Source organism: Leptonotus elevatus, chromosome 11 (assembly GCF_054856555.1).
Source record: "Leptonotus elevatus isolate MCC_2025b chromosome 11, RoL_Lele_1.0, whole genome shotgun sequence".
NCBI classification, from domain to species: domain Eukaryota; kingdom Metazoa; phylum Chordata; class Actinopteri; order Syngnathiformes; family Syngnathidae; genus Leptonotus; species Leptonotus elevatus.
In genome coordinates, this window is record NC_141249.1 from 24,392,862 (window position 1) to 24,420,530 (window position 27,669).

Sequence of the window (27,669 nt, forward strand, 5' to 3'; positions counted from 1 at the left end):
CGGACAAGATGCGGCTGGCGTTCGGGCGCCGTCGTCATGACAACATTCCGCAACTTGATGAGTCCCCAAAAGTCATCAAGCGACATCGTCGTCTTCATCTTCATCATCTCGGTGGCGGATGGCCAGAGGAGCAGCGGGCGGGGCCACCGGTGGCGCGTTAGCGAGCGCGAGGCCACACCTGGCAAATGAAGGCGTGCTGCGTGTGGGCGTCGCAGCTGACGCTCGTCCACCGGGACGAGTTCTCCGCCAGCAAACAAGCCGGCGCCCACCAGGACGGCGGCGGTGAAGACGGCCACGCCCTTGGACGGCCTGACGCAAACGGACGACAAACAACTTAGCTTGCGGCCGTGCCAGTGCGTGTGCGTGCGCGTGCGTGCGCGCGTGTCCTTGGTATGTTTGAAACGCAAAAGTTGCCCGTTCTCAAAATAGATCACCATCAACATGACAAGATCACTCATCGACTGGCAGCCATTTCGACTGAAGCAACCCCCTTTGCTCCCGGCTGTTGGACTGGATTTGGACCGATTTTGCCAGGCTCACAGAATATTGTGTTCTATTGGAAGCGAGCGAAAGAAAGATTCGAGTCTCGTCTTTCAACAGGAAAAATGTTTACCCGTTTCCGTTTTGCCGCAATTAGCATGAGAAGTTTCATCATTTGGTTAAAAACTGTGGCCAAAAGAGCTTTTTGCAACGTGGCCCTGGTCGATCTCTTTTACGCTGCTGCCACCTGCTGGCCGTTTTTGTAATAACTACCATTGCTTCAAGCATTCTCTTCACACTAACCCCAGTTTGAGAAGCTAACCCTAATTTAAAATCTTACTTTGAATGGTTTGAATGTTTATGTTGTAATGTGGAAAAAACAAAAAAACAATCGAGGAAAAAGAAAAAGAAGCTAATTTGGTCCAATTCATCTGCTGGGTCCACTGAAAGGTCACTGGAGCAAATTTGTATCAAACCGGTCGCATGACTCCGTCGGCAAAAGTGACTTGGCAAAAAGTTTGCCCCCCCCCTTTTTTTTTTTGTACCTTGGTGCGTTGCCACCGTTTGGGTCGGAGCCATCCAAAATGGTTTCTTGCCGCCAAATCTCCAGAGCCAGCCCAGCTCTCGTCCGGACCGCACGCTCGGCAGGCTGCTGTTGGACCTGTCAATCATTCACGGCAGTTGTCAAGCATTGGCACGCGCTGGCTCGCTTACCTTGGCGTCACTCGGGTCGCGGACTCACAGGAAGGAGCAGGCGCGCTCGGCGCTGGCCCAGCTGCTGACGGACGAGCTGGCCAGGTAACAGCGCCCCCTGTGGCGAGTCCAACCCTCTTCGCAGTGGCCGCTCAGCGACCGCCCCGTCTGAACCACGCACGTCACAAACATGAAGAAAGAACTCAATGTTTCTCCTGAAAAATGTGGCGGACCTTCTTCGCCCCGCAAAAGTCAACTTTTCCAGAAATAATTCATTTGTTTTGTGGTATTTTGAGGGGAAAGTCGCTGGAATAAAAGTATTTATCCGAAACCAAATGCCATACATTTTCTAGAAAAAGTAGTATACTTCTGAAAAAGAAATTGTTTAAGAAAAAAAAAGGGATTTCATTTGTTTCGGGAAATTTTTCTAAAATAAGCTGTGAGGCAGACTTTTTTTTTCCTAGGAATTTTTTTTTTTTTAATATTTTGAGGGAAAAGTAATTTATTACAAAGTAGTACGTATACATTCGAGAGGAAAAGTTTTTTAAAAACTTTTTAAGAAAACGATAGTTTTGAAAAGGTCTATATTTCAAAGTCGTTGATTTTCCAGAAAGGTTTTGTGAGCTTTCTAGAAAACAAATTGTGCATTTCCCGATAAAGAGGTCATAAAAAGCATTTTGAAGAAAAAGTTTATTTTGCAGAAAGAAGGGAATTTTCCTTCAAGCGTTGTCTGTTTTCTAGAAAAAAATAAAAATTTTAATAAATATTTTCAGAAAAAAAGGAAATTAGCTTTTGTTAAAAGGTTACTTACCGAATAAAAAAATACGCATTTTCAAGAGAAACAAGATCAACAAAAAGAAAAATGTGCATTTTTGTAGAAAAAGTCAAGAATTGTGAAATTTAGTCGGATATTTTGAAGAAAGAGGGACGGACGGGACCACTCGAATAAAAGTGGTCTATTTTCTAGAAAAAGTACACATTGTATATATTTTGTACGAAAACTAGAAAAAGTTTGTGTCCTAATTGTGGAAGAACAAGTTGTTGCATTTTGTCCCCAACAATGAATTCTTCCATTTCAAGCCAGCAAATTTCCCAAACAAGACAAGCTCGCTAACATATTTCCGTGAAAAAAAAGGTCAACGCGTCGGACATTTTGGATTCAAGACGAATCAATAAATCCCAAAGTCAAAAAGCGAGCGGTCAATCGTACTTTGCGCTGGCGTGACTCCGCCTCCTTCTTCCTGCTTCCCGGGCGGCGCTCCTTGCTGGCGCCACCTGCTGGTGGTGCCAGCTCCTCCAAGCGCAGAGAAGTCAGACTGTGGAACTGAAGGAGGACGGTCAGGTTGTGTTCTGAATCTTCTCCTCATTCTGATTCTGGTCCTGCTTGGATTCTGGTTCTGAATTGGGTTCTGGTGTTTCTTTTCTGATTTCGATTCTTGTTTTATTCTGACTGCTGATGCGGTTCATGTTTTCAATTCTGCGCGTGGATGTGATTTTTGTTTTGATTCCGGATCTCATTTTTTGCCATTGTTCTGAATTTTGTTTTGTTTTCGAGTCATGTTGGTTCTCGTTGTGATGACTGTTGAGTCAAATCTGGTTGTGGATTTGATTGTGGTTCTGATCCTTGTCCTTTTCTGGATCTTGTCATGGTCTTTATTCTGGTTCAAAATCTTGTTCCATTCTGGTTTTTGTTTAGGTTCAGATTTTCATTTAGATTCTGCTGACGATTTTTGTTTGGCGTGTGAATCTGGTTCTTGTTCCTGGTCGAGCTAAGCCAAGGTTGGAGTCTGCGTTCAATCTCACCGTCCAGACTTTCTGGTCCGGTTTTGCTCCCGCTGACAGCACCTGAGCACATGGAAGACGTTTGAGTCAATCTTTCCGTCAAGATCTACATGTGGATTTTATATCGTGGACCCACTTCGTCATTCCCAATGCAGCTCTCCTTACCTGGAGTCCAGCGTTGCCGGCAATCCGGACGCCTTCCTCGAGAGCGAGTCCGGGATGCGGTTGGTCCTGCGGTTCTCCGTGGCCGCCGTCGTCCTCGAAGGGGCGCCGGTTGGGAACGTCGCCTCGGGGAGGGTGCGCGCTCTCCCACAAAAGCTCCGCCTCCACATCCAGGATGGTGTCGTCTTCTGCCGGAGGGGGCGTGGCAAGTGCTGGGGTGGGTGTGGAAAAGGGAGTAGGGGGAGGGGCCTTGGCAGTTTTCGCCACGCTCAAATCGCAACGTCCTGCTGGGAAGAGGTTTACATGAAGATCCAAATGTTTGCTGTCAACCTGTTGCTGCGCATCAGCAACAGGTTGATCCTCACTGCGAACAAAACGGCGGGTCTTGTTTAGCCTGAGGAACAGCAGCATGTTTGTCCTCAACGCAAGATGAGCAGGAATAGGAACACGCTGACGTTAACATTGAGGACGAACGTGTTGCTGTCGGACAGGCGCGGGAAGTGGATCTTCACACGAGGACAGGAACGCGTTGTCCTCGTGCGAGGACGGTTCTGTCACCTCCTCTGGGGTCGATGATCTCCACCTGGGCGGAGGTCGTCTGTCCCAGGACGGCGTTCTTCGGGTTCTTCAGAGCGACCGTGAAGTTCTCGTCGTTCTCCTCCAGGCCGTCGGCTCGCAGGTAGATGCTCCACGTTTTCCTGTCGACTCCTGCAAGGAAAAGCGGCCGGCGCCGACGGGTTCGCGGCGGATCACTAGCGATCAAAATTTGAGCGCGCCGACCAAACCAGCTCGAAAAGTGTCCTATCGCACACGACTCGTCCCCGGGCCAGAAGCGAGGGCTGCAATATGTCACGGGGTACCAACTAAAGTTCATAATCACTCCATGTTCTGCTCTCACCTGGATCAAACTGGATCAGTCCGGCTGTGCTGTGTGTGAAGTCCTGACCCACTTTGGCGGTCCCATCCCGGACCTGCAAGGAGACGCCAACGCGCAAATGCTCCCTGCCACTGTTTTTGGTGCAGCTCATACCTGGATGGCGACGTACGCCGGGTCGGCGCTTTTCCCGCGCCGTTGGATCTGGACCTGAAGCGTTCCCGCCGTCTCGCAGGTCCGAAAGCAGCTGGCCGACAATTCGATTCGGGACCAGGACAGCTCCAGCCTGCAATACGATGAAACGTAACCGTGACGTTCATGATCATCCAAATGATCCCAATCTCCACCTTGGGATTTTTGGGGGGGGGGGGGGGGGGGCTCCCCAGCGACGTCATTTCCTATCTCAATTTGACTTGGGTCGACATCCTGACCCAGATGAAAGGTTTAGAAATTCTGAACAACAGCTAGCGTAGCGCTTAGCATATGAAGCGGGCACACAAAAGCGGTACGGTACGTTTGCGGCACGGCGACGTTCCCCGCCGGGTCGCTGAGCCGGAACAGGAAGCTGTCCTCGGTCACGTCCACGTCGGCGGGCAGCACGAAGACCAGCGAGCGGCGCTCCACGTCCCGCTGCGTGAAACGGCCTTGGATGTACGCTCCTGGACGGAAAGCACGCCGTGAGACGGTCCGGTCACATCGCGACTTGGCTTGAGCAACATTTTGCAACAAATTCAAAAATGGTGCCTTTGTTAAGGTCCGAAGAAGGCGTTCTCCATTTTGTCTTTAAATTGAACGTGACGTTTCGTTGATGTTTGAGCAACTTTCGGTGAACTCAACTGTGAAGTGGACGCAGCTTGACGTTTTTTCTGCCTTCATTAAGTTTGATGATGTGTTGGATTGAAAAAAATGCCGTTTTTATTTGGGGAAAAACAAATTGTGAATAAGCGGGGGATTGGGTCAAAAACTAAAAGGGTTCAGGTTAAACAACAAAAATGGAATAGATGAGGCTCACGCTAATCCGTTTTCTCTCTGCAACACAAAAACCATCGGCCATCTTACCGGTACGGATGTTCTCCAGGTGTCCGAAACGCGGCGGCGTGACGACGGCGAACTGCAGCTGATCCGGCGGACTGCGAGCGTCGGCGGCTCGCAGATGCTTGGACGTGATCAGCAGCGCCCAGCGGCCGTCGCGCAGCCGGACCACCTCGCTGGGGCGCCCCAACGCGGTCAGGAAGGGAGGCGAGCGGTCCGCGTGCTCCACCTTAGCGCAGGAACAGGAACAGGACGTCACCAGAGGCCTTAAGTCGCAGGCTAGCTAACTAAACACGTCAAAATGGGATGCGGAGCAAAACGCGTTTTTCCAGACATGAGCAGTTGATGTGATTTTTGTGTAATTTTTGGGACTTACAAGCAAAAAGGATGCGAACGACACGCGGGACGCTGGCAGGAAACTCAACTCATCTTGAACAACTCCTCAAAAAAGAGGCTTTCTGCTGTTTATTGTCACTTGCAGCTGATGTTTACGCTACATAGGATCTGCTAGCATAATGCAATGGAAACGCCATAGGAACACGTGGTGCTACATTGTTATCCTTTTGGCAAATGAATAGTGAACATAACCTTATAACAAAACCAACAGGCAAACCTTCTTTATCCTCTGTGAAGAAGGACTAATATTAGTGGCGTACTGATGATGTGGCGAGGAGCTGCGACGCTCAACAAGCGGCCAGCAGGCGGCCAAGGCGCAGCCGCATAACGTGCATGGAAGGAGAACGTGTGACCAAAAGCGTTCAAGGATGTTATTATGGGATGTTTCGATCAAGTCCAATATTTCCAACCATCCATTTTCTTCTCACGAGCGTCGCTCGCGGGAGGCGCCGGAGCTCAGCTGGCTTCGGGCAGACGGCGGGGTACGCCCTCAATTGGTTGCCAGCCAATCGCAGAAGTAGAATATTTGTCTCTGTCTTTGTTTTTGGCAGAGGCGAGGACATTTTCATTGCAGTTGCACTCAGCCGCCACTAGAGCCCAACGTTCATGTTTAAAAAAAGAATACTAATGTTAATAATGCATCAAAGTCGCCTCTCAGGCCAGTGCTAAGATTGAAGGTAGGACTTCACATTCCGGTTTCAAGCCTTGGCTTTCATTAGAGCGGCGTCAACTCAAAATCAACACATTTCACTCTGCTTCATCCATCCTTCCTTCCTTTAGTCTTTCCTCTGGTCTCTTGGGGTCTCCCTAATCTTTTGGTGTTTGGTGATGTTGGTGAAAGATTCTGGTTTTGTAAGTCTGTGGGTGGAAGGTGGTGTTTGGTTGGTGCTGGATTTCCCTTTGTTTGATCTTTCTTTCCTTTGATCCTTCCTCTGGTCTCCTGACAACTTCACGACTGACGGGACTCTGAAGTGTCCAGTAAAGGTGAAGGCTTCGGGATTTTTAACAGGTTTCAGGTGAATTAAAGAACACAAGCTCACACACACGCAAAAAATAAAAAGAGAGCGATGATGATGACGATGACATGTTGACTCGGGAAGGCTGCCGAATTAATAATAGTGACCCCCCCCCCCCCCCCCTCAAAAAAAGAAGAACTTTCAAGCGATGGATCACTGACGGGAGCTCACGTGCACGTGAAAGACGTCCGGCTCGGTCCTCAGCTGCCCGAATCTCAAGTAGCCGCGATTGTGGCCGTCCCCCGGCAGGAAGTGGAAGCTGTCGTTGAGCGGCCGGCCCCTCGCGTCGGCGCCCGGCCCGTGCCGGTAGGCCAGGTGGCGCCCGTCCACGTCGGCCTGGGTGAAGCCCGCCGCCGGGCCCAGCGGGACGCCTCGCAGCAGCAGGCGACCGTAGCGCGGCGGGCGGGTGAGCGCGAAGGCGAGCTCGGCGGCGGCCGCGAGAGCGTCGCTGAGTCGCAGGTGCTCGGCGCCGATGGTGGCCGTGCCGCCGTCGTGCACGCGCACGCCCGCGTTGACCTCCAAGGTGGGCGGGATGCGGTCCGTCGCCTCGATGGACACGTGCACACTGCCGGCCTGCGACCGCTCGCCGTTGCTCACCACAAAACTGGCAAAGAACAAAACACAGAAAAGATCAACAAGCGACAAACACAAACATCAGGCAAACGTTCGCCACAACAAGCAAGTGTTGATAGTGTGCGTTATGGCAATTGTTGACCAGCAGAGGGAGCTATTTGTGATGTCATCATTTCAAAGATGACAAAAGATATCAAGTGAGCGTAAACATTCAATTGAGGTGCGTTCAATTGCAGTCGGACATTTCAGAGAAAAATCATGCTCCCTTTTTAAGAGTTGACCTGTTGTGTTGCGAACAATTCTTCTTACACTTTTGCAAATCTCTTATATGATATCTTGAGTCACTGTCAATCTTTACGTCATATCAAATGACGTCATGCAAATTGGGACGACGACACATCAGCAAATATGCTCGTGCGTAACAAAAATCAGGCTCGCTGAAAAAGTTGCTAGCAAAAGTTACGGTATATTTCCACGCACGCACGCACGCGGGCGCGCGCACACACACACACACACACACACACACACAGATGCCGCCAAGCCGATGCGTCTCTCCACCCTGCAGCCAATCAGCTGACAAAGTGCCGCAAGCCTTTCCGTCCTGAGCCAGCACAACACGCACACAAGTGCAAACATGGCGGTGCAACATCTGTTTGTGTTGTCGGCCATGTTTGGCATGTGCGGCGTATGGCCGGCGTGCCAACGTTGTTGTCGTGGCTCTTCTAATGGCGACCATTCATCATCTGTTGTCACGGCAACGCACACGCACGCCAGGCAGGCCACAAAGTCACGCACGCACATTCTTCTTGGTTGGACGCATTGGCGGTTTCGGCGCCAAACGGGCAGCCGGCTGGCAGGCCGTTTCTGGCGTCTTGGTGACAGACGTGGCGAGCCAACACTCTCCAGCCTCCGCCAACACGAAACGCCCGCCACCTGCCAAATTGGCGCCCGTCGCACATCAACAGACAGTCTGGCCAACTTCCTGTCTTTTCATGGACGCTTTAACGCCATCACTTCCTGTTTGGAAGACGGCAGATTTCTTTTTTCCGTTCAAATGATCGTCTTACTTCTGTCAGAAGCAGATTTGATTTACTTTCACTCATTTTTCAGTATATTGACATATTTTTCGTTTGTATTTATCTCTTAATTACATGCAATTGTAAAAAAAATATTACTTAAACATGATATTTTGTACTTATTATGCATTATATTGAGCAATTAATTTATGTTATGTATTATCTTATTGCTAATTTCTCTTTAAATGTATATTATGTTGTGCATTTGTCTTTTTTTTTAAACTAAATTTCATTTATGTTTACTTATTTTTACTATACTGAAGACTTTTTATACAAAATTTGAAGAAATGATTTGCATTTATACTTTACTGTTAAGTTACTTTTTTAAATAAATTTTTATATAACTTTTTTTGTTACATAACATTGACTTTTTTATATCTTTAGACGGTTCCATTGACATTTTATTCATTTCCCTTGTAATTAAAAAAATAATAATTATTTTGCTATATTGTTACTCACACTTTTGCCTGTATTGTATTTTATTCACTTATTTTGAGGATATTTTAATTGTTTTGATTTAAATGAATGCTTACGTTCATATCTTTTTAAATAATACATTAAGCCCTTATTTTCTTATGTTTTAAATGTATGAATGTTAAACAGCTTATCCCAATATTCCGTTATTGTGTTTAAAACTTAAAACCTCTTTTTGATTAAACCCCTCCCATTTTCATGCAAAACGACAATTTTCATCAGAAAAAAAATAAAGCGTTAACAAGTGTACATTGGAAAAAGATCCAGGACTCAAAGACCCTCGTGTCATGCGTGTGCCTCTAAGAGGCGTGGCCTGGTGAGTGACATCAGGAGGCCTTACTGACCTGAAGGCGTCGCTGCGGTCGAGTTGTCCGTTGTCGTGCGTGTAGCAGACGCGCTGCGCGGCCACGTCCATCTGCGTGAAGGTGGCGAGCGGCACGCCGGGCCGCGCGACGGCGTGCAGAAGGCCGTGGCGCGGCCCCGCCGTCACCGTGAACACAAGCTGGTCCGGGCGCCCGCCGCCGTCTTGCGCTTGCAGGAAGTCCGTGTTGAGGACCGCGCGCTCGCCCGCCGCCACGCGCACCGCCCCCGTCCACACGGAGATGTCGCCTGAGTAAGACGACCGCAGGAAGAAACGGGAAGTCAGCAAGGAAGCACAGAAGGACGAATGGGAAGCAAACGAGGTCGTGAATTCAGTGAGACCGCAAATAACCACCACGAGGAAGCACATGAAGAATTACAAGCCAATTAAAGAAGGAAGCACACGACTGCGAGCAAAGACGCAAGCAAACGAGGAAGTGAAATCAATGAGGATGAAAACAAGGAAGTGAATTAAACGAGCCAAGCCAAAAGCGTGTGAAGGACGTGTGTGATGTCATGATGCGTGCGTGCGTGCGTGCGTGCGTGCGTGCGTGCGTGCGTGCGTGCGTGCGTGCGTGCGTGCGTGCGTGCGTGTCCACATGTGGCTTGTCAATAATTGAGCTGGCCGCGTCCTGGCCTTGCTCCCCCCCCGGGTGGCCGCCAGAAGGGCCCAGGTGGTCCCGAGGTGTCGTCGGGGTCTCGGGCGGCGGCCGTGTTCACCCGACTGGCAAAGCGGGCACGTTGGCGCCGTCAATAATTGATGAGACGGCGCCACATCGTGCCAAGACGCCGTGTTTGCCGCACTCGGGACGGCCTGCCGCCGCGTTGCAAAGCGGGACCGGCACGACAAGCCCGCCACGACACGTGGGGACGATGGGGAGGAAAAGCGGGACGTGAATGAGCGTTAGAGAAATGTATCTTAATCATCCCACATTTAGTCTTTTATTCAATTACTTGTGACCTCTGTTTGAACTGTGCGAGTCACGAAGCTTCATCACAAGGAAAGCGGCCGCAACGTTTTTATGTTGGAGAAGCTTTGAGTGTTAAGGAATGTTTGAAATGTCGTGACTTCTTGTAAATGATTGTCACGTTGCCGCTACGTATTTCCCCGCTCCCCTCAGAGCAGCAACGTCCCCGTGAAAGGTCGGCCCAATAAGAAGAGGAGGAACGACACAACGGGCGGGAGATTGTGATCGGCGCATCTCTGTTCATTCTCCTCGCGAGTAATAACAATGTCGATTTCTTGCCCTCCTTCCGAGTCTGTTTATGAAATGTTCTCGGTTAAATGAACCTGACAATGAGGAAGTGCCTGCAGGTGAAGCAAATGAGGAAGAAAAGGAGGAATCCAACATGGCGGCATGGACGGAAACCAGGAGGCAAATGAGGAAGCAAGCGAGGACGCACGTTCATGTGATGGGAAACGGGCGCCGTTTCTTGTTCCCAGCTCACCCCGCCCCTTCCTGCCATGCGCATCCTGTTTGTGAGGCAGCTCTGACCTTTGCGGGCGGCGCTGATGGGGATGTGAAAGGTGTGGGCGGAGCTTTGGTGTTCCAGATCGCTGAGGCTGAAGCGGAAGCTGTCGTGACCTTTGAACCCATCCGCATCAGCGCGCCGGTGGGGCGTGTAGCTTAGCCGGTTGGCGTCCACGTCGTCCTGAGTGAAGTTCTGACCCGCCGCCAGCTCCGCCAGGCCCGTCTCGCTCTGAAAACCGGGACGACAACGCTCGTCACGCACGCGTCAACACGTTCTTGATGTTACGCAAACCAGGAAGTCGACAAGGAAGCGCGTCGAGGCAAAAGCGGAAGTGAAACCAAAGCCTGGGAAGTAAACGAGGATGTGAAGCAAGTAAGGAAATGAAGCCAAATAAGAATCACCAGAAGCAAAGGAAGAAAACGAGGAAGCGTGTGAAGCAACAGAGAAGCAAATGTAGAAGGAAGTAAACGAGGAAGCGGGTTCGAACGACCTTCAGCTGCAGTTTTCCGAAGCGCGGCGCGGCGTGTAGCAGGTAGAAGACTTCCTGGGGCGGCGTGTCGGCGTCCTCGGCCTGGAGGACCGCGGCGGAGAGCAGCCTCCGCGCGCCAGGCTCCGCCTCCGCGCCGGTGTTCCTGAAACGGGAAGACGAGGCTCGCTTGGCTCGCGTTTTTGGCAGGTGACGTCACGTGAGCTCGCGCAAGTCGGCTTCGCGTGATGTCAAACGGCAAACGCTCACGCAATCTGGCAAGTGGCGCTTCTTGCATTTCACAATAAGAGCAGTGAAGACGCCCATCAGGCAAAAAGAGTACGAAACAAGCAAGGGTGCAAACCAGGAAGAGAAATAAATGCATGTCGAGAAAAACGAAGACGCAAATGAGAACAAATGTGGCGAGGCACAGCAAGAGAAACGAGGCCGCATGTTATGGAAAGAAACAAACGAGGAAGCAAAAAACAAGGAAGCAAGTGAAGAAAAGTGAAGAAAAGTGAAGAAAAGTGAGGAAGCAAACAAGGAATGAAGTGAAAAAACGAAGAATGTGACAAAAAGAAGCAAATGAGGACCCGCGAAGGAAACAAATATGGAAGCTAACGAGGAAAGCAGGTCAGGATGACAGGAAAGGAGCAGCCGGCCTGACGGAGCAGGTCACAATGTTTGTGTGACAGCAGGTTCCCCCGAGGTACGCGTGCTGGTGTCGGGGGGGGGGGGGGGGGGGACACGACAAAGCGTCTGTCTGCGTCTTCACTCGGAAGTAAAATCCAGGCAGGAGCGCCAGCCGCTGCCTTCGTCCTGCAGGAGGCGGCGGCGAGCATCTGCCAAGCGCTCGCGTTCCTTCGCGTTTGTTCCGCCTGCTTGCGCCGCCGCGCCAACGCCGGCACCCTGGTCCGGAGGGGTTCCGAACGGGGGGCGGGGGCGCGAGCCAGTCAAGGGTGCAAATTGCCAATCACTCATTCAAATGAAAAGATTGTTTGAGTGGTCGCCCACTGGAGCAGAGCGACCTGCCACATGTTACTCCCCCCCCCCCCCCCGTGACGGCCACTTCCTGCCAGCTCGCCGCTAACGACGTTCTTCCGCATGGCGGCACAGGGACGTCTCACCCGGAGCCAAACACAAGTTTGAAACATTCCACATGCTCACTTCACCCACGTGACGCGAGCCAGCGAGCGAGCGAGCGAGCGCTCAAGCCCCCAAAAATAAAAAATAAAACAGCAGGCGAGGACGCACACAAGGAAGTTAATCAAGCGACGAAGGAATAAAATACATCAAATGACAAAGTCAAGAAAAAAAAAGCAAAATGAGAAGTACTGTCAAATCACGTGGGGGGGGGGGGGGGGTGATGGTTGATACTGGAGGATTAATATGAAACTAATTGTTCACATTGGTTCAGCGTTTACTAGTTGTTGGGGTTGTGCGGAAAAAATACAATGATTGATTTCTAGCGCATTTCATACACATCGAAACGCAATCGGCTTCACATCCTGTCTTTAAAAGGACAACATTTAAAAGCAGTCACAAACGAACTTCAGGACATGGAAAGGAAAGTCAAGAAATCCAAAAGGTCGGGCGAGGACCGACAGCAGCTCACCAACATCAGGCTTAGAAAAATAAATAAAAATGGTGGTATCTCGAAAAAGTGCATTTTGTAAAACAGGACTTTTGCGTTTCATTATCTTGGCAGACCACCAGCTTTTTTGTGCTCATTTTCAGCAGAGGTCAAAAGTGACAAGATTTGCTCCCAACTAGATGCAATATTTCTGATGCTGGCAATGTGAGCCCGAGGGCACTGGGCGGCCATTTAGAATGGGGGGGGGGGGGGGGTCACGTACGACACGTTGCTGCAAATACAAATGGCTTTTTTGCAATTGCAACGCGCTTCGTTGACGATTCCTTTTGACAGAAAGGTCAAAATAATCACAGCAAAAACCAAATCCAGTGACGTCGCGGCGCGTGCGTGCGTGCGCGTACTTGAGGAGGCGGGGCGGGTGGTCGTCGACGGGCAGCACGCTGACGGCGGCGGTGGCGCTGAGCGAGTGGACGCCATCTGTCAGTCGCAGAGTCAGCCGGTCCTCCAGGCTCTCCGAGTCGTCGTGCGCGTACCACAAGCGCACGCCTCAAAATTCACGGGCCACAAAAACAAACGTCACACGCTCGTCACACATTCAACACAAAAAGGTTCCCAAAAAATGCTCCAAAGATTACGATTGTGTTTTGTGCGCATGATGATGATGTTGTGAGTTGCTATGTTGCACTTTTGGAGGTTTGAGTATTTGTCACTCTTGTCATGGAGGCTTTGATTCTGTCCGTTTCCAAAACAAAAGTTTCCCGTCCAAACGTGATCGCCAGAGATGGGAAGTAACAAAGTACAAATACTTTGTTACTGTACTTTTTTCCCAGGACTTTGCAATTCACGGAGACTTTTCCCGTCTCTGGCTATGAAGCCTCTCCGGTTGTTGCGTACGTGGTGACGTGTGCAGCGAGGCAGCAAGAAAGCACGCACGAAGTACGAGTTGCCCCAAAGGGGCGGAGTGAGGGGCGGGATGTCGCTTTTTGGATCTCCGACAAGCAAGATGAAAAAGTGCCACAAGACAATTTTGCGTACTTAACAACCCAAAAGTCAAAGTTGGCTCAAATGAAGCAAACTTAGCGGCGTTACGGGTGCTCTGGTCGCCGCCACGGGCAGTTTTCACGCTGACCAATGGCAGGAGGTTTTTCAGTCTCCACATCACCAAGTCCAGATTGAGGGACAGTTTGTAAAAACTGTTGAAGAGAAACTGCAAGATGTCATCATTGGCCCGAAAATGCTGCAAAATGATTTTGATGGTGCAAAATAATTGCTCGGTCATTTCATGCATTTAACTTATTCAGACTGATTTGTTACTTTAGTTGATATTTTTCAATCTTGAAATTGTTTGTCTTGCTCATTGAAGCACTTTGGCGTTTGCTCACGTTGCCTTGGTTTGATTTTTTTCCGTATTTGGATCTTTGACGGATGATTCGTTTTGGACTTCCTGAGTGAGGAACGGCGGTGCCGTGTGATTGGTGCGTGCGGCAGCAAAGGGGCGGAGCCTACCCTGTCGCAGCTCTCGCAGGCTGAAGGAGGTGACGGCCACGAGGGATTCTTCTTCGAGGCGGGAGGCGCTCGCCTTCAGGGTGCCGTGCGCCGGCGCCCCCGTCAGGCTGAAGGTCAGCTCGTCCGGGGGGGCGTCCAGGTCGAAGGCGTCCAGGAGAGACGGGGTCAACTCCCGCATGCCCCCCTCCTTCACCTGAACACACCGGCGCTCTGAATATACCTCCATGTGTGTGCGTGTGTTGCCACGGCGACGCGTACGTCGCGACGACGTACGGTAAAGTTGGCGAGGCGCAGTGACGGCTTCTCGTCATTGGTGGGATTGATGATGACGTAGATGGGGACGGAGGCGGAGTGATGCAGGCCGTCACTCACGCTGATCAGCAATTGGTCCACCGTCGGCTCCGCCCCTTTGTGCTCTGATTGGACGTAGTTGATGAACCCTGACGTCAACTCGTCCAACTTGAACGACTCTGACCAGACATCAGCAAGATTTTCAAAATGTGTCTCAAATGGTTTCACACACATTCAGGATGTCCCAATCGCTTTTTTGAAGGAGAAAAAGAAAGTGCATCCAAATTATTTTGATGGGTTTTTTTTTTACGAAACGTTATGACGCCTTTTAGTAGCAGTGCTTAAAACCGTGTAAAACCTTCATCAGTTCTTCAGGTGGAGTAAGAAACAACTCTATGGTTTGTTCAATTTCATTCCACATGAAAATATGTGCATACTGCAGACATGCTCATTGTAGCAAGACGCTAGCTTCCTGTTAGCGTCACCAGAACCTTCACAAGTTCCCCGCAATGGCTGTGCCTGCACTATTCCCACATGCTTTGATGTTGCATAATATAAAACATACATATGCAGCATATTTTTCTTATATCTAAACGTGTGCACTTCTGGATTATTTTGTGACTTTGTTTGAAACACGATCTTTTATCAGATTCCAATCAGCTCAGCAAAAATGACATTTTTGGAGTTGGGTTCGCAGTTAAGCCCCATAGAGGGGGGGGGGGGGGGGGGGGAATCATGTCCCCTCCCGTCCTGTTCTTGTTCAGAATGACTTTCACACCGCTCCCATTGTGGAGATGTTTTTGCATTTTACCATTTTTTTTCTCCCATCTGCTCCCACCAACTTTTCATTCTGTACCAAAGTTGACTTTGGGAAAAAATGTCAAGCTGTCACACCCGCCCGCCGGCCCGCACCCTTGCAGACCTATGGGAATTCCCGCGTTGCTCTTCTCGTATCCTGGCGTGGGCTGAACGTTTTCCAGGAAGCCGTGCAGAGGTTTGGCGTCCAGGTGAAAGGTCAGCTGCTCTGGGGTGCTGTCGGGATCCGAGGCCCCCAGGACGCCGCCGCACAGACACGCCCGTGAACCCTCGTCCACCGCCAACATGGACGCTCCTGTGGTAGGTACGCACACACATGCGCACACACTCACTGGTGCACGCTGATAAACAAAGAGACGTTCAATCCCTCTTGTTGGCTCCGATTCCCCGCGAGGCCCATCGCCCTCCCCAAGAGTGTGTGTGTGTGTGTGTGTGTGTGTGTGTGTGTGTGTGTGTGTGTGTGTGTGTGTGTGTGTGTGTGTGTGTGTGTGTGTATTTATCAGAAAGCCTTCCCAGAATGCACAGCGTGCTTGGCACAGATTGGTGTCCATTATCAATGCTGACCAGTATCTTCATTAACAAACTCACCCAGGATGACGCTGGGAACTTTGTTGTTGACAGGAAGTAGAGTGACATTGAGGTCGTACACAGGAAGTGTGCCGTGAAGCGGTACGGGCGGGGCGTCACCATGGCAACAGCCGTCCACCCCGCCCGCGTCGCCGTCGGAGATGATGAGCGTGACGGTGTCAGAGGCGGGAGCGGGACCGATCTCGCCACCTGAACGCATCAACAGGAATTGTCATCATTGTCAAGATCGGCACAGCTTCCTGTAAGGTGGCGGCTAAGTTATCGTGCACTTGCTTAGCAATGTTAGCCTGTTAGAATGATGTTCAAGTGAATTAGCTTAGCAATGTTAGCCTGATGTTCTAGCTCTTGTTTGTTTGTTTGTTTAGAAATATTAGCCATAGCATGCTGATGTAAGTCAAGTGTATTAGCTTAATGTGAAAATATAGCATCAGCCAAAGTTAACATGACTTATAGGTCAGGTGTGTTAGCTTAGCAACATTAGCCAAAGCTTGCTTGATAACGTAGCTGTGGTTTGCTAGCTTTGTCACATTAAACTAAGTTAGCATGACTGTGCAGCTCTGTTGTGTTAACTTAGCAAGATTGGCCAAAGTTAGCATACTGACATATGTCAGGTGTGCTAGCTTTGCAATCTTGTGTGCTGACGCAGGTAGAGTGTGTTATTTTAGCATCATTAGCGTGATGGCGTGCCGACACCTCACCCGTGTGCACGTAGAACACGTGACCTTGCAGGAGGTCCTCCTGAGAGAACTTGTCGACGGGAAGTCCCGCCTTGCGCAGCTCGCCTTTGGCGGGCCGCCGCGCTAACATGTAGCTCAGCTTGGCGTCCTCGCTGTCGCGGTCGGTGGCTGCCAGGTAGTCGGCCGTCACCTGGACGCGACCCCCCTCGGGGCAGCGCAGTTCGCCGCGCAGACCCGCGCCCAGCTGCGGGGGCTCGTCGTTCACAGGCACCACCTGTCACAAGCGTGGCAAAAGTTCCATTTGAACTCCAATTTTTCCCTCCAGTGTCAGTGTCACATGATGAGGGGAGCGTAACTTGATTGGCTGGAGGTTGGGTGGATTAGAAATGTAGATTAAACATTTTTTTAAACCACTGAATTTTTGCAATGCTCCCATTTCAATTTTTGGAGATGTTGATTTTATACGCTGAATTCTGAAAAACATAACGTCATATTTTGAAAATCCGATACGTACGTGGACGAGCAGATCCAGCAGGACGGCGTTGACGCCGTCCGTCACGCGCAAGCCGACGTCATCCTCGGTACTTTCCGAGTCGTCGTGGACGTACCTGCGACACAGACCGGATGGAGCCAGTAAAACGGGGGCGGGTGAGTAGGCGGGGTGTGTGGGTGGAGGTTGGATGTCGAGGGCGCCACCTGACGGCAAGTCCTCGGAGATCGGCGAGCGTGAAAGCGTCTCCGGGTCGCAGGATTCGCCCTCGCAGCTCCAGACTTCCGCGGCGGGCCGGGCGCTCCAGCGCCACCTTGAGGTTCGGCTCATGGGTGTCGCGGTCACGCACCAGCACGTGCTCGTCCGTCACGAACGCCGTCCCTCCTTCCTCCACGCGCAACAAATTGCTGAAAGCCTGAGCGCACGCACACGCCGGTAAACAACAACCCGCAACAGCACCAACGATGGAGGCAAACGCTGAGACGGCGACGTCGTCGTGACCTCGGGCGACTGGTCGTCGACGGGCGTGACGGTGATGTTGAAGACGAGGTCGGTGATGGCGCCCCCGCGACGGTCGCTGACGGAGAAGACGAAGCGGACTTGGAGTGTGTCGGGTCCGATGTCCTCCAGGGGCGGCATGTACGCCACCTTCAGGTGGTCCACCGCGTGCTGCCGCACGCCGCAACGCACGGTCAGCACTGACGTCTCGCAGTCCCCCGCCACCCGTCGTTACGCGCTCGCCGACCCACCTGCGTGAAGGACTTGAGCGCCGGTGCCGTCGGGTCCCGCCTCAGGGCGGCGCCGTTGTCCACGAAGAAGAGACGACCCGCGTCCATCAAACTGTACACGCACACGAAAAACATGGGTTCAAAAAATGAAGCCCAAGTCTGATGTGGAGCGTTAGCATGAAGTGTTGCTGGCGTCAGCGAAAATGAGGGCGAAACCTCTTCGTCAACCAGTCACGTGAAGAAGATGACACAAGATGGAAGCAAAATGTTGGTCACGTGACGATAACGATAATTAATCTGTTGACAAATAAGAGGCCAAAGGGGTTACAAAATAAAAACTATTTCCTAAAACTAAACAAGGTCGCCCAAAAACAAAAACTATCCGCATGCTTGGCAAGCTTTTTTTAGCGTGATGACGGGAACCAGAATGCAAAAGAGTATCTGTCCCGTCGGATTTGGAATTCGAAATTCCGAGTATGAATCTGAACGACCAAGTTGGAATGCGAATTTCTCCGTTTCGATATGAACTTCTGTGTTGGAATTGAAATTTCCTTCATTGATTTTGAATTTCAGAATTTTTATTTTATTCTGAGTTTAAATGTGAAGATCTGAGTTTGAATTTCCAAGTGTGAATTTGAATTTCTAGAGTTAGATTTTGAATTTCTGAACCTAAAATTATGAGTTATTTAAATTCCAAGTTTCAATTTGAAGTGTGAATTTTAATCTTGAGTTTAGCAAGTTAGTGTGATGATGTTACGCAGGATGCTTAGCTAAAGTTAATGCAAGCGGCAATTAGCTAATTTAATTATTATATCTTAATAAAGCAATAGATTACATGTTAATTCATTGAATTGAATTATTTTGTTAATTTGGCATTTGTTTGTGTACTGAATGTGTGCTTGTTTGTAAGCCCTTGTGTATGTGTGAACATTTTGTGTGTGTGTGTGTTCAGTTTGAGGAAAACGTTTGCCGAAAAAGCTGCAGTGAGCGCACGCGCGCGTGCATGACGCCCTTACCCAGGATGTTGGGGGCTGTCGCAGGGCCGGGTGACGGTGTAGGTGAGGTCGGCGTGCGGGTGTTCGACGTGGGTGAAGTGCAGGTGCGCGCGGGTGATGAACGCCACTTGGGTCTCCTTCACCGTCACGTGGCGCACGCTTCCGGCAGATTCCGCCGGAAGCTCGTCCTCCACCGGGAACACCGCCAGCGACACCGTCTGACAGGCAACAGTCAGCGAGAGGACCCTTCCCAAAGCGCCACGGGAGATAGCGGGCGGGGCCCCGACTCACGTAAGCGTGCGATAGGTTGGGCGGCATGTGGGCGTCGGCCAGCGTGACCTCGAAGGAGTCCTCGAAGATTTCGTCTCCGGAGTGTTGGTAGAAGATCCGACCCTGAGTCAAGTCGCGTTGGAGGAAGGACGTGACGGGAAGGCCTGGCAACGCCACAACGCACGCGCACATGCACAGAAAGAGGCAAACATGGAGAGAGCACAGAAAATGCGCACGGGAAGGCGCGGCCAGACTCACCGGGGTCGCGGGGTCGGTCCCTGGCGACCAGGCGTCCGGCCCTCGGGGGAACCACCACGCTGAAGAGGATGCGGGCGTCGGCGGAGTCCAGGTCGGAGGCCAAGAGGTGGGCGGGGCGGAGCCTGAGGGCGCCGCCCTCGGGCACCTCCAGCGCCACGTTGTTGACCAGGAAGGGCGGCGTGTCGTCGCGGGGCAGGATGTTGATGGGGAACCTGTGGCGCAGGCTGTGGCGCCCGTCGCTGATGCGGAACAGCACGTGGTCGCGCGTGCTCTCGCTGTCCGAGTGCTCGTACGCCACCCGGCCCTCGCGCAGATCGCGCACACCGAACGCAAACGCCTTCGCACCTGGGCAGACGCATCGCGACACCGACATCGTGACATCATCGCAGTTTGAGGTTTGCCTGCTGGGCAACTTGGACTGGCAAATGATAAAAACGGCATTTTTCCCATAATGCCGCGGGGTATGCGCATACACAAGTCAATATTCTGTGGCATTAGAGGAAAAAATGCTACGTTTTTAGCATTTAGCCTGCAAGTACGAACGTTGTTGGCAGTCCAAAATGTTTACGCCACATTGGCAGCTCCACCCTTCCGTGGACGACTGGCGCTTCTTGACCAACCCAAAAAAAAGTTGTCAGGGTGGCATGTCGCTGGCTGGCCTCCCTGGCGCCACACGAAAGCTAAAACTGTCGCTAACACTGTCGCTAACAGTGGGCCTCGTGTTGTCAGCGACGCCCACACTTTGGCACTTTGATTCAATTAGCGAGCGCCGCGCGGAAGCGATGAGCCGCTTTTGGCGCCAACGCGGCCACGTGGCGTCCGTCCCGGCGGCCGCCCGCGTGCCAGGACAGAAGGCCCGGGTCACGTGACAGATTGAGAAACGAGCGCTCGCCATCCGCTAACTCATTAGCGACGCCACTGAGGGGACGCGGGCGGCCGGTCCGCGCGAGAGACGCGGTGCTAATTGGGCCCGAAGGTGGCGACGGGCGCTGCGCCCGACGTGGGCGCCACTCATGGGTGCCGTACGCGGGACAGGCACGGCGCCATTTGGCTGAGGGCGTCGCACACGCAGACGGGGACGCGGCGACGACTTTCGCGCGCACGCCGAAGCTTCCGTTCCTGGAAAGAACCCCTACAATTTTCTTTAATTTGAATTTAAAAAGCAAGTTTATTATAAACACACCAAAAAATCTAACAAATTAATTTTAAATAGAATTGTAATTCAACAAAATAATTACAAATGTTTTAGGTACACGTACATGTTTTTATTATATTTAATATCTTGCATTTTATTTGAATTAAGAAAAACACACATTATATTTCCACTGTAATTTATGAACACCGTCTATTATCACCCATTTTTATTGTACATTTAAATCTCATTTAAATTAATGAATCATCATACATTTAAAAAAATCTCACTTGAGAAACAAAATATGATATTTTTATTTAAATTCAACACTAAATTATTCTAAAGATACCAATTATGTTGTTTAGCAAGTCATTTTGAATTTAAAAAGGCAATTTTCGTTTGCAATAAATGTAATATCAGATCCTTCAATATTTCATAAGCCGTCAAGTTTCTTGCAAAATGATGACGTCACGATGATGCCATCACTGTTGAGCATTTTCTTTGAACTTGCAGACGTTCCGTGCCATATATGCGCACGCACGCACGCACGCACGCACACAAACACAATTTGTGCGTGAAGGGAGTGTCGTTAATTGGTCCCGGCGGCGCGGTTGGGCCCGGCGCCCGAGAACGAGCGCCGCTCGCGGGTGTTACGGGCGGGACGGGAAGACCAATTGGCTGAAGGCGTTGGATGCGAGACGAGGGGTCCGCCCTCACCCTGGGGGACGTCACCCTTCCTCATGGGGACCAAGATGAGGATGACGACGCCACAAATAAAGTTTGGGAAAATCCACTTGTACTTTCCACCACTGATGATGATGATGATGATGATGATGAATTTGCCTGCAAACTACTGGCATGTTGCTATGTGTGCATGCGAAATGGCATCGAGTACGTCCAGCAAACTGCCCCCCCCCCCTCCCCCATCCATTTTGCGGCACACGCGCACGCACGCAAATAAGTAAACCGGGCGGCGCGGGACGAGCGCTCACCTCCGACGACGAGGCGTCCGTGCTCGGGCCCGTCCACGGCCACCAGGAAGACGTCGTCGATGTTGTCGCTGTCCACGATCTGCAGCTCCGCCCACGTGATGGGTCGCGACTGACCTTCCAGAAGGTCCAGACCTGAGCGGACGCCGGCACGGTTTGCGTGACTGGACGGCCGTCAAGAACGACGACGGCGACTTTTGCCTTTTTGCCGGCGGCGTACCCGTGTTCCAGGACACCCGAGGCGCATTGGTCTCCGCCGCCCTGATGGACACGTGGACCACGATGGGCGGACTGCTCGCATAGGAAGCGTCAAAGGCCTGGAACTCCATCTAGCGCAAAAACGCACATGCATGGTCTTTTGATGTGCCTGAAGAAAAATAACCAAGACAACTTGCGCAATATTAGCACTCCAGCTAGCATGCTAACAAGCGCTATTTGTATTGATACATTTGCCGTGATTCTTAAACACGGAAGCAGGAAGCAGATGTCGATCCGGTATGATGTTAAACGGGTCTGTTAGCAATTAGCTGTCGTTCGATTAGCGCTACGAACGCCGATGACAACGGCGTGATTGCGCTGCACGCGGCCCGATTAGCTTGCTGACTGCACCAAAACAAAAAACAAAAAGGGATGCCGGGACAGACCCTTGCGTAAAGGTGGGGCAAAACAACGGGGCTTGCAAAATCCGCCGGCAATTCGGACACAAGGTTCAAATGGTTAAGATCAGAGGACGTCGTTAATATTTGTCAACTGTGGGTGTGGGAAGCCCTTTAAGAGAAATCATATTTGATATATAAATCAATTTGACTTGACTGCAAAGCCCGAGACGGTCTCAGGTTAAAGGAGACGTCTGGCCACCCTAAACCAGGGGTAGGCAACCCTGGTCATGGAGAGCCGCAGTCCTGCGTGTTTTAGATATCTCCCTCCTCCAACACAGGGTGAGGATCGTTACCGGGCTTCTCCAGAGCCAGCTGATGAGCTGATCAATTCAACCACCTGTAATGGAAGAGGGAGACATCTAAAACGCACAGGACTGCGGCTTTCCAGGACCAGGGTTCCCAACTCCTGCTGCCCTGAGCTAACATCATAGGTAACATTACATGCTAACTTTGGAACCCAAGCTTGAAAGTTGCCATTAGCGATGAGGTTATAACTTCTACTTCTGTTCTTTGACGCTTTAGCTGCTAACAATTAGGCGCTGGTTAGCAGGTCAGCCATCTTAGATCTAATCAAAAGTTCATCCAAATGAGTGACTTGGGAAGCGAATGTTGAAGCTAACGTTAGAGGCAAGCAGTGGATACCTTCAAACTTTTCTTTTGTACATCTTGATCTTATGAAAGAAACTGTCATTTTTATTCCGTTTGCTAGCTAGCTAGCCCAGATCCAATGAAAAATCGGTGTTGAAGAGGTCCGATAGGGAAGACGGCGGCCGTTTGAAAGTGACAGACTTCGCACCAGTACCTGAAAGTTGTCGCGTGCGAGGCGGCTGCTATTGGGCGGCTGGTACGCCACCTTCAGGTGGTGGAGGTCGGACCAGGTGAAGGAGCCCACGGGCTTGGTGTGTCGGTCCAGGTGGGTGACGTAGCCCCGCGGGGGCGGGACGGTCACGTTGAACACCAGCCCGTCTTTGGGGCTCTCGGGGTCTTCGGCGTCCAGCGTGGCGGTGGTGATCGGGGTCAGCACGAACTGGTCCACTTCCAGGATGAAGGACGCCATGAAGGCGGCCCGCGGCGGCTGGTTGGGCGTGGCCCCGACGATTTGGACCGGCAGCCACACAGACTCCGTCTTAACGGGAGTGAAAACTTGTTATCGGCACGTGAGCAATAACAAGCACTTTGAACGTCGCTTCCTGACACCTGCCGGCTGCCAACAAACGTGCCACAAAGTCAACGCTTCTCTCTGATCGTTAGCATTGAGCTCGCGCCAATGCGCCGCTAGCACGAATAGTTTGGATCACTCAGTCCAAAACATCCTCAAGTGGGAAAGTAGTGATTGGTATTTTTGGGATATCGTGTTGACGGCCATCGGTCCTAACCTCCAGCAGAGCCTTGGTCTCCTGCTCCCTCAGCTCCACGCTGATGGCGACGTAGTCGAGGTCGGGCGAGGGAGGGCTGAGGTGTCGGTACTTGAGGCCGGAACTCAGGAAGTCCTGGCAGCTGGTCTTCAGGAAAGCCGCTTCCTTGGTGCCGGACACGCAGGCTCGGTTTCCCGGACAGAGCGCCGCCGCGTCGCGACCTGGACGACCGGCCAGCGACACAAAGCGCATGGAATCCTTCGTTTTCATTTCTTTTCATGTCGCCACGTCAAAATGCGGTTTTACGTGAAACCGCACAAGGTCGGCCGCCGCCGTTAAAACAAACGGCGCAATGAAGGTCGTTGATATTAATCAGACTTTTTTTTTTTCATAAATATGATTATTATTACAAGAAAGAAATCATGTTTTTTTTTGAGAATGTAATTTTGGGATAACAAAAATTTGATCTAATTAGTCCTATTAAATTTTATTAGTGTTTTTTGGAGAACAAAAATCATACATCATACAGTCCTGTTTTTGTTTTGTTTTTGACACTACGGCCTTATTTTTTTGGAGACAAATGGGGGGGGGGGGTACCAAAATGGTAATTTTTCTGAGAATATGGTCTTGTTTTTTGGCAAATGAAAATTGTCCTTTTTTTTCTTTTACGAATAGTCCTATTTATTTTTTAATGATATTTTTAGGATCTAGTCCTAAAGAAAAGCTCATCTTTTCCAAAACTTATGCTGTAATATTAGGAGTCTAAAGTTTTTAAAAAAAGCTTGTGATGGAGTCGACGACTAAAAAAACATCTTCGCCGAGCGGAAGTCGCTTCGACTCCCATCGGCTCGGCGTCGACCGCCACCGATCGTGGGCGCAGCGCCGTACCTTTCCTCTGGAGGGCGTCATCCTCTCGTACCAGCTGACCGGCGGTCAGAACTCCGGCGGCGGCGACCAATCGCACGGCGCACGCGGCGCCGTCCCGGCCTCTGATGTTGACGACCGAGCGGTCGATGGGGTTGGACAGCCCGTAGAAGTCCGCAACCACCAGAGGGGTCGGTCCCAAGTCCACCAGGCCGGGCGGCCGCTCCACCACGCGAACCTGCACGACCACCGACTCCACTTGCGTCTCTGAAGAGTCAAACCTACAACACATTTGTCACTTCTCGCAAGGTTGTTGGTTTTGGCAGTTCGCACAAGTTCTTTTGTGGCATGTGCGGTCACTTGGTTCTGGACTTGGCGGCACTCTGAACTCGTCTTGACTTGTCCCTCATCTACGGACTAATTCAGGCTCAACTCTGACTGAACTCGAGTGGACGCAAGAAACTCCATCAGGACCTGAGAATGGTCTCCACCCGCAACTTGGGCTAGCCTTTGTCTTGGACTGTTAAGAGACGCAGGACTAGACAACGATGTAGATCCAGGGCTCGGTCTGGACCAGGATAAGTGAGAGTGTCAGGTGTACTTTAATTCTCCATTAAATAACGAGCGACTCGTGCTACGCAGGACTCTCGATGCAGGACCGGGACTGGACTGCAGGACTGACCTGTAGAAGGTCAGCGGGACAAGACTCAGAACCAAGACTAGCTTGGACCGGATGGTGGTACTGACCTGTAGACCCGCAGTAGGACTTGGTCGCTGTCCAGCAGAGGACTTCCGTTGTGCTGGTACGAGACTTCCTCTGGCAGGAAGTCGCAATCAAACAGCTGACAGCAAAATGACAAATGCAACGTAAACGAGACGAGCGCAAAATCAAGAAAAGACGAAGACGAGAGGACAAGAGCGAGACAAGAAAAGCACGCAGACGGTCCAAGGAAGGAGCCGACGGCAGCGGCGGACGCGTCCTGACCTGCGGCGTGAGCCGGCCCACCCGCTGCGTGATTGGCTGGTTGAGGACCACCTCCACCTTGCAGAGGGCGTCGGCCTGCGTGCGGATCCGCAGCTGCTCCTTGGCCAGGAAGGCCGAGCGGCCCCGGGCCACCTCCATGCCCGCGTTCACCTCCACGCCGCCGCCGGCCACCGCTGCCGCGAGCAGCAGCAGTGGGAGGAGCATGCTCAGGGCGGCCATCTTGGAGCCGCCGCGGCAGACGGACAGGAAGTTGCTTGCTTGGGAGGCTTCCTGTCACGCACACTCCAACGAGTCAACTCGTCAGCTCAACAACAACAAAATGCTTGAAAGCGATTGAAATGCTTTCCAGGTCATTTGGGCAAAAACATTTCTTTGAATCGGCTTTAACGGATGTGGATGATTTTGACAATTGGTTGATAATGAACCAGTTTGTGAAATTTTCCTTTGCTCATCACTAAACAACAGCGCTTGTTCTTAGTTCGACATGGTCTGCTTTTGCTTCCTGCTAATATTGGCACATTTTCAGTATATATTTTTTTTCATATCAAACATGATTTGCATATATGAAGTCTTTGACGATATCGCGTCCAAAATGAAAGGATCCCGCATGGACGTGCTTGAAAAAACAGCTGGAGCCTCGACAACGTTGGAGCAACGAGCATTCTTCGCAATTTCCTCCAATTCGGGAAAAACAAATGTCACTTTCCGATTCAGCCGCACCTCAAATAAATAACCCAAGACTTTATTCGCACCAAAATGTGCGCATTGACCAACAGCGTGACAATGTGAAAATCCAGACAATGAACAGCAAGAAGACAAAAAACATGCAAAACATCAAGTTGGCAAAATTAAAACACCAAATGACAGAAATAACAAGAGAGGAATGCGCCAATGTCAGTCACTGGCTGAGCTGAGCTGGAGGTGCTCGGTCACATTTGAGGTCAACCGTGACTTCATGTGTCACGTCACATCTTCGTTTGTCCCTTCACACGTTTATCACAGCTCACAAACTTGCTTTTGTACTTTCACATATTCAAGTTTTGAGAATGCGCTTTCTTTTATGGAGGGGGGGGCGGTAAAATTCCACGGGAACATGTGGACAATCACTTTGCAAGTCATGTGACGGCACACAGGAAGTGCCATCGGCGGGCGGCAAGTTCCCGCGACGTGCGCATTCGCTTACCTTGGCTGGTGTTGCTGTTGAGTTCGCACGCGTGACCCGATCTGGTGCACGTGAACGTCCCCCCTGCCGAATTTAGTCCACAACGCCAGCCGAGCTCCTGCTCGTCCTTCGACCTGGCAGTCCGACAGCAGACAGGAAGTGAGAGCTCAAGACTTCAGCTTTTACAAGCCCCCCCCCATAAAGGCCCCCCAAAACCCCCACTGACACACACGCTTCCCCGCCTCTGCTGGGCCCCCACCACCCGTCTGTGTGCACAATCCCCTTTTGTCCATTTGATTGTCCCACCATCTTGCGGGCCCACCTGCGGAATGCGGAGTTTCATCAACACAAAGATGCTGGACGCGACGTACGTACAAACATGCAACATGCAACTACGTACGTGCGCATGCAGGTTTGCGGTGAACTACTTAGTGGAATTTTTTGGGAGGGGTCCAATTGAAAACTCCATTTTGGTCTAACTCTCCCAAAGTTACACAGCAGCTGAACTTTTCAACAATTTTGTGACAGCTGTAAAAAAAATTGTGACTGCCCAAGAAAGCCAAGGCCTTCTTTGAAACTCCTTTAGGTTTTAGCTGCATTGCAATTCCACTGTCAAGATGATTTAGTTTGAGATGGTGTAAATTTGAAGGAAGCCAAACTGGAATTACAGTATTTCAGCAGTCAAGCTTTTAGAAGATAAGACAATGTCAAGTCCTCTTCAATCCTGTTTTTTTATTTTTATATGTAACCCACTTCTGAGAATGTACATGTACACATCATGACAAAAATGTCAACTTTTAGTGCAGTTTACAACAATCCGTCGATTGAAAAGCATTGGCTTTGGATCAATGTCATTCAATTTGTGAGGATTCTTTTGATTTCAAAAGGTGATGAAATGCCGTTTGACTGGTGCGATAACAATCTGCCTGCTTCGTTTGCTCGTCATTAGTCACAAGCAAAAGCAAAAGCAAAAAAGGAAGCGTTTGCATTGTGGAACATCTCAAATGTTGCATGTTCGAAATTGTCAATAAAGTACAACTAAAACGTCCTTTTCGACAACAAAAAACGATGTCAATTGTTCCAGGGGGTTCCAAATGAGTTCAATTCCAAAGTCAAGGGGAAATTGTCCAAAGTTATGGAAAGCATCAAGAAAGGAGACCTTGTTGTTGTCACAATCCTACCACAAGGCGGCCGCTGCTTAGGAAGTGCGGTCGGCGTTCATTGGGTTCGTCGCGGGAGGCTCGTCGCTATCAAATGAGGTTGGGGGCGAGAAGGGGGGGCTGGGGGAGGCTTCACAAGTCTTTCTTGCGTCACAAAAACACAGGAAGGGGCTTTCCAACCGAAAAGCCTGGCTCATAAAATGCTGCCTTGACGGTTCTTCAAATTCATTTTCTCTTCTTTCGGGAGAAAACAAGAGCCAGCTTTCTTCTTCTTCTTGCAAATTTAAAATGGC

The 27,669-nt window shown here is 50.8% G+C and overlaps 1 protein-coding gene across 7 annotated transcripts; it reads right to left on the reverse strand.

The window, feature by feature from the left end:
• Positions 1-7: 7 nt before the first annotated feature.
• Positions 8-27,669, reverse strand: frem1b (Fras1 related extracellular matrix 1b). Of its 7 annotated transcripts, XM_086088303.1 has the most exons (37): positions 27,398-27,669; positions 26,238-26,350; positions 25,055-25,324; positions 24,817-24,911; positions 24,094-24,350; positions 23,227-23,426; positions 22,653-22,976; positions 21,412-21,520; positions 21,195-21,326; positions 19,071-19,415; positions 18,834-18,976; positions 18,564-18,760; positions 17,569-17,659; positions 17,321-17,488; positions 17,026-17,234; positions 16,844-16,937; positions 16,351-16,603; positions 15,653-15,841; positions 15,171-15,359; positions 14,231-14,427; positions 13,958-14,150; positions 12,853-12,997; positions 10,882-11,023; positions 10,415-10,619; positions 8,903-9,167; positions 6,607-7,039; positions 5,051-5,252; positions 4,506-4,650; positions 4,148-4,277; positions 4,016-4,088; positions 3,676-3,825; positions 3,121-3,404; positions 2,977-3,018; positions 2,384-2,497; positions 1,223-1,341; positions 1,026-1,141; positions 8-309 (listed from the first exon to the last, which is right to left on the reverse strand). In XM_086088303.1, the coding sequence occupies exons 3-37, from the start codon at positions 25,271-25,273 to the stop codon at positions 158-160; spliced, it is 6,321 nt and encodes a 2,106-aa protein (XP_085944429.1). In that variant the 5' UTR covers positions 25,274-25,324; positions 26,238-26,350; positions 27,398-27,669; the 3' UTR covers positions 8-157. The 7 variants fall into 7 exon arrangements, with proteins under 7 accessions (XP_085944429.1, XP_085944431.1, XP_085944430.1 ...); XM_086088305.1 differs by lacking the exon at positions 27,398-27,669 and having other exon boundaries at positions 14,231-14,373; positions 26,238-26,389; XM_086088304.1 differs by lacking the exon at positions 27,398-27,669 and having other exon boundaries at positions 3,121-3,401; positions 26,238-26,389.

What these genes read in the sequence shown, in the direction of transcription:
- frem1b (XM_086088303.1), bottom strand. Translation starts at nt 25,273, where the DNA reads ATGGCCGCCCTGAGCATGCTCCTCCCACTGCTGCTGCTCGCGGCAGCG. An exon ending in CGCTCAAGTCCTTCACGCAG is followed by an intron (nt 17,489 to 17,568) that starts GTGGGTCGGCGA and finishes GGCGTGCGGCAG; the next exon opens with CACGCGGTGGACCACCTGAA. An exon ending in CGTGTTCTACGTGCACACGG is followed by an intron (nt 15,842 to 16,350) that starts GTGAGGTGTCGG and finishes TGATGCGTTCAG; the next exon opens with GTGGCGAGATCGGTCCCGCT.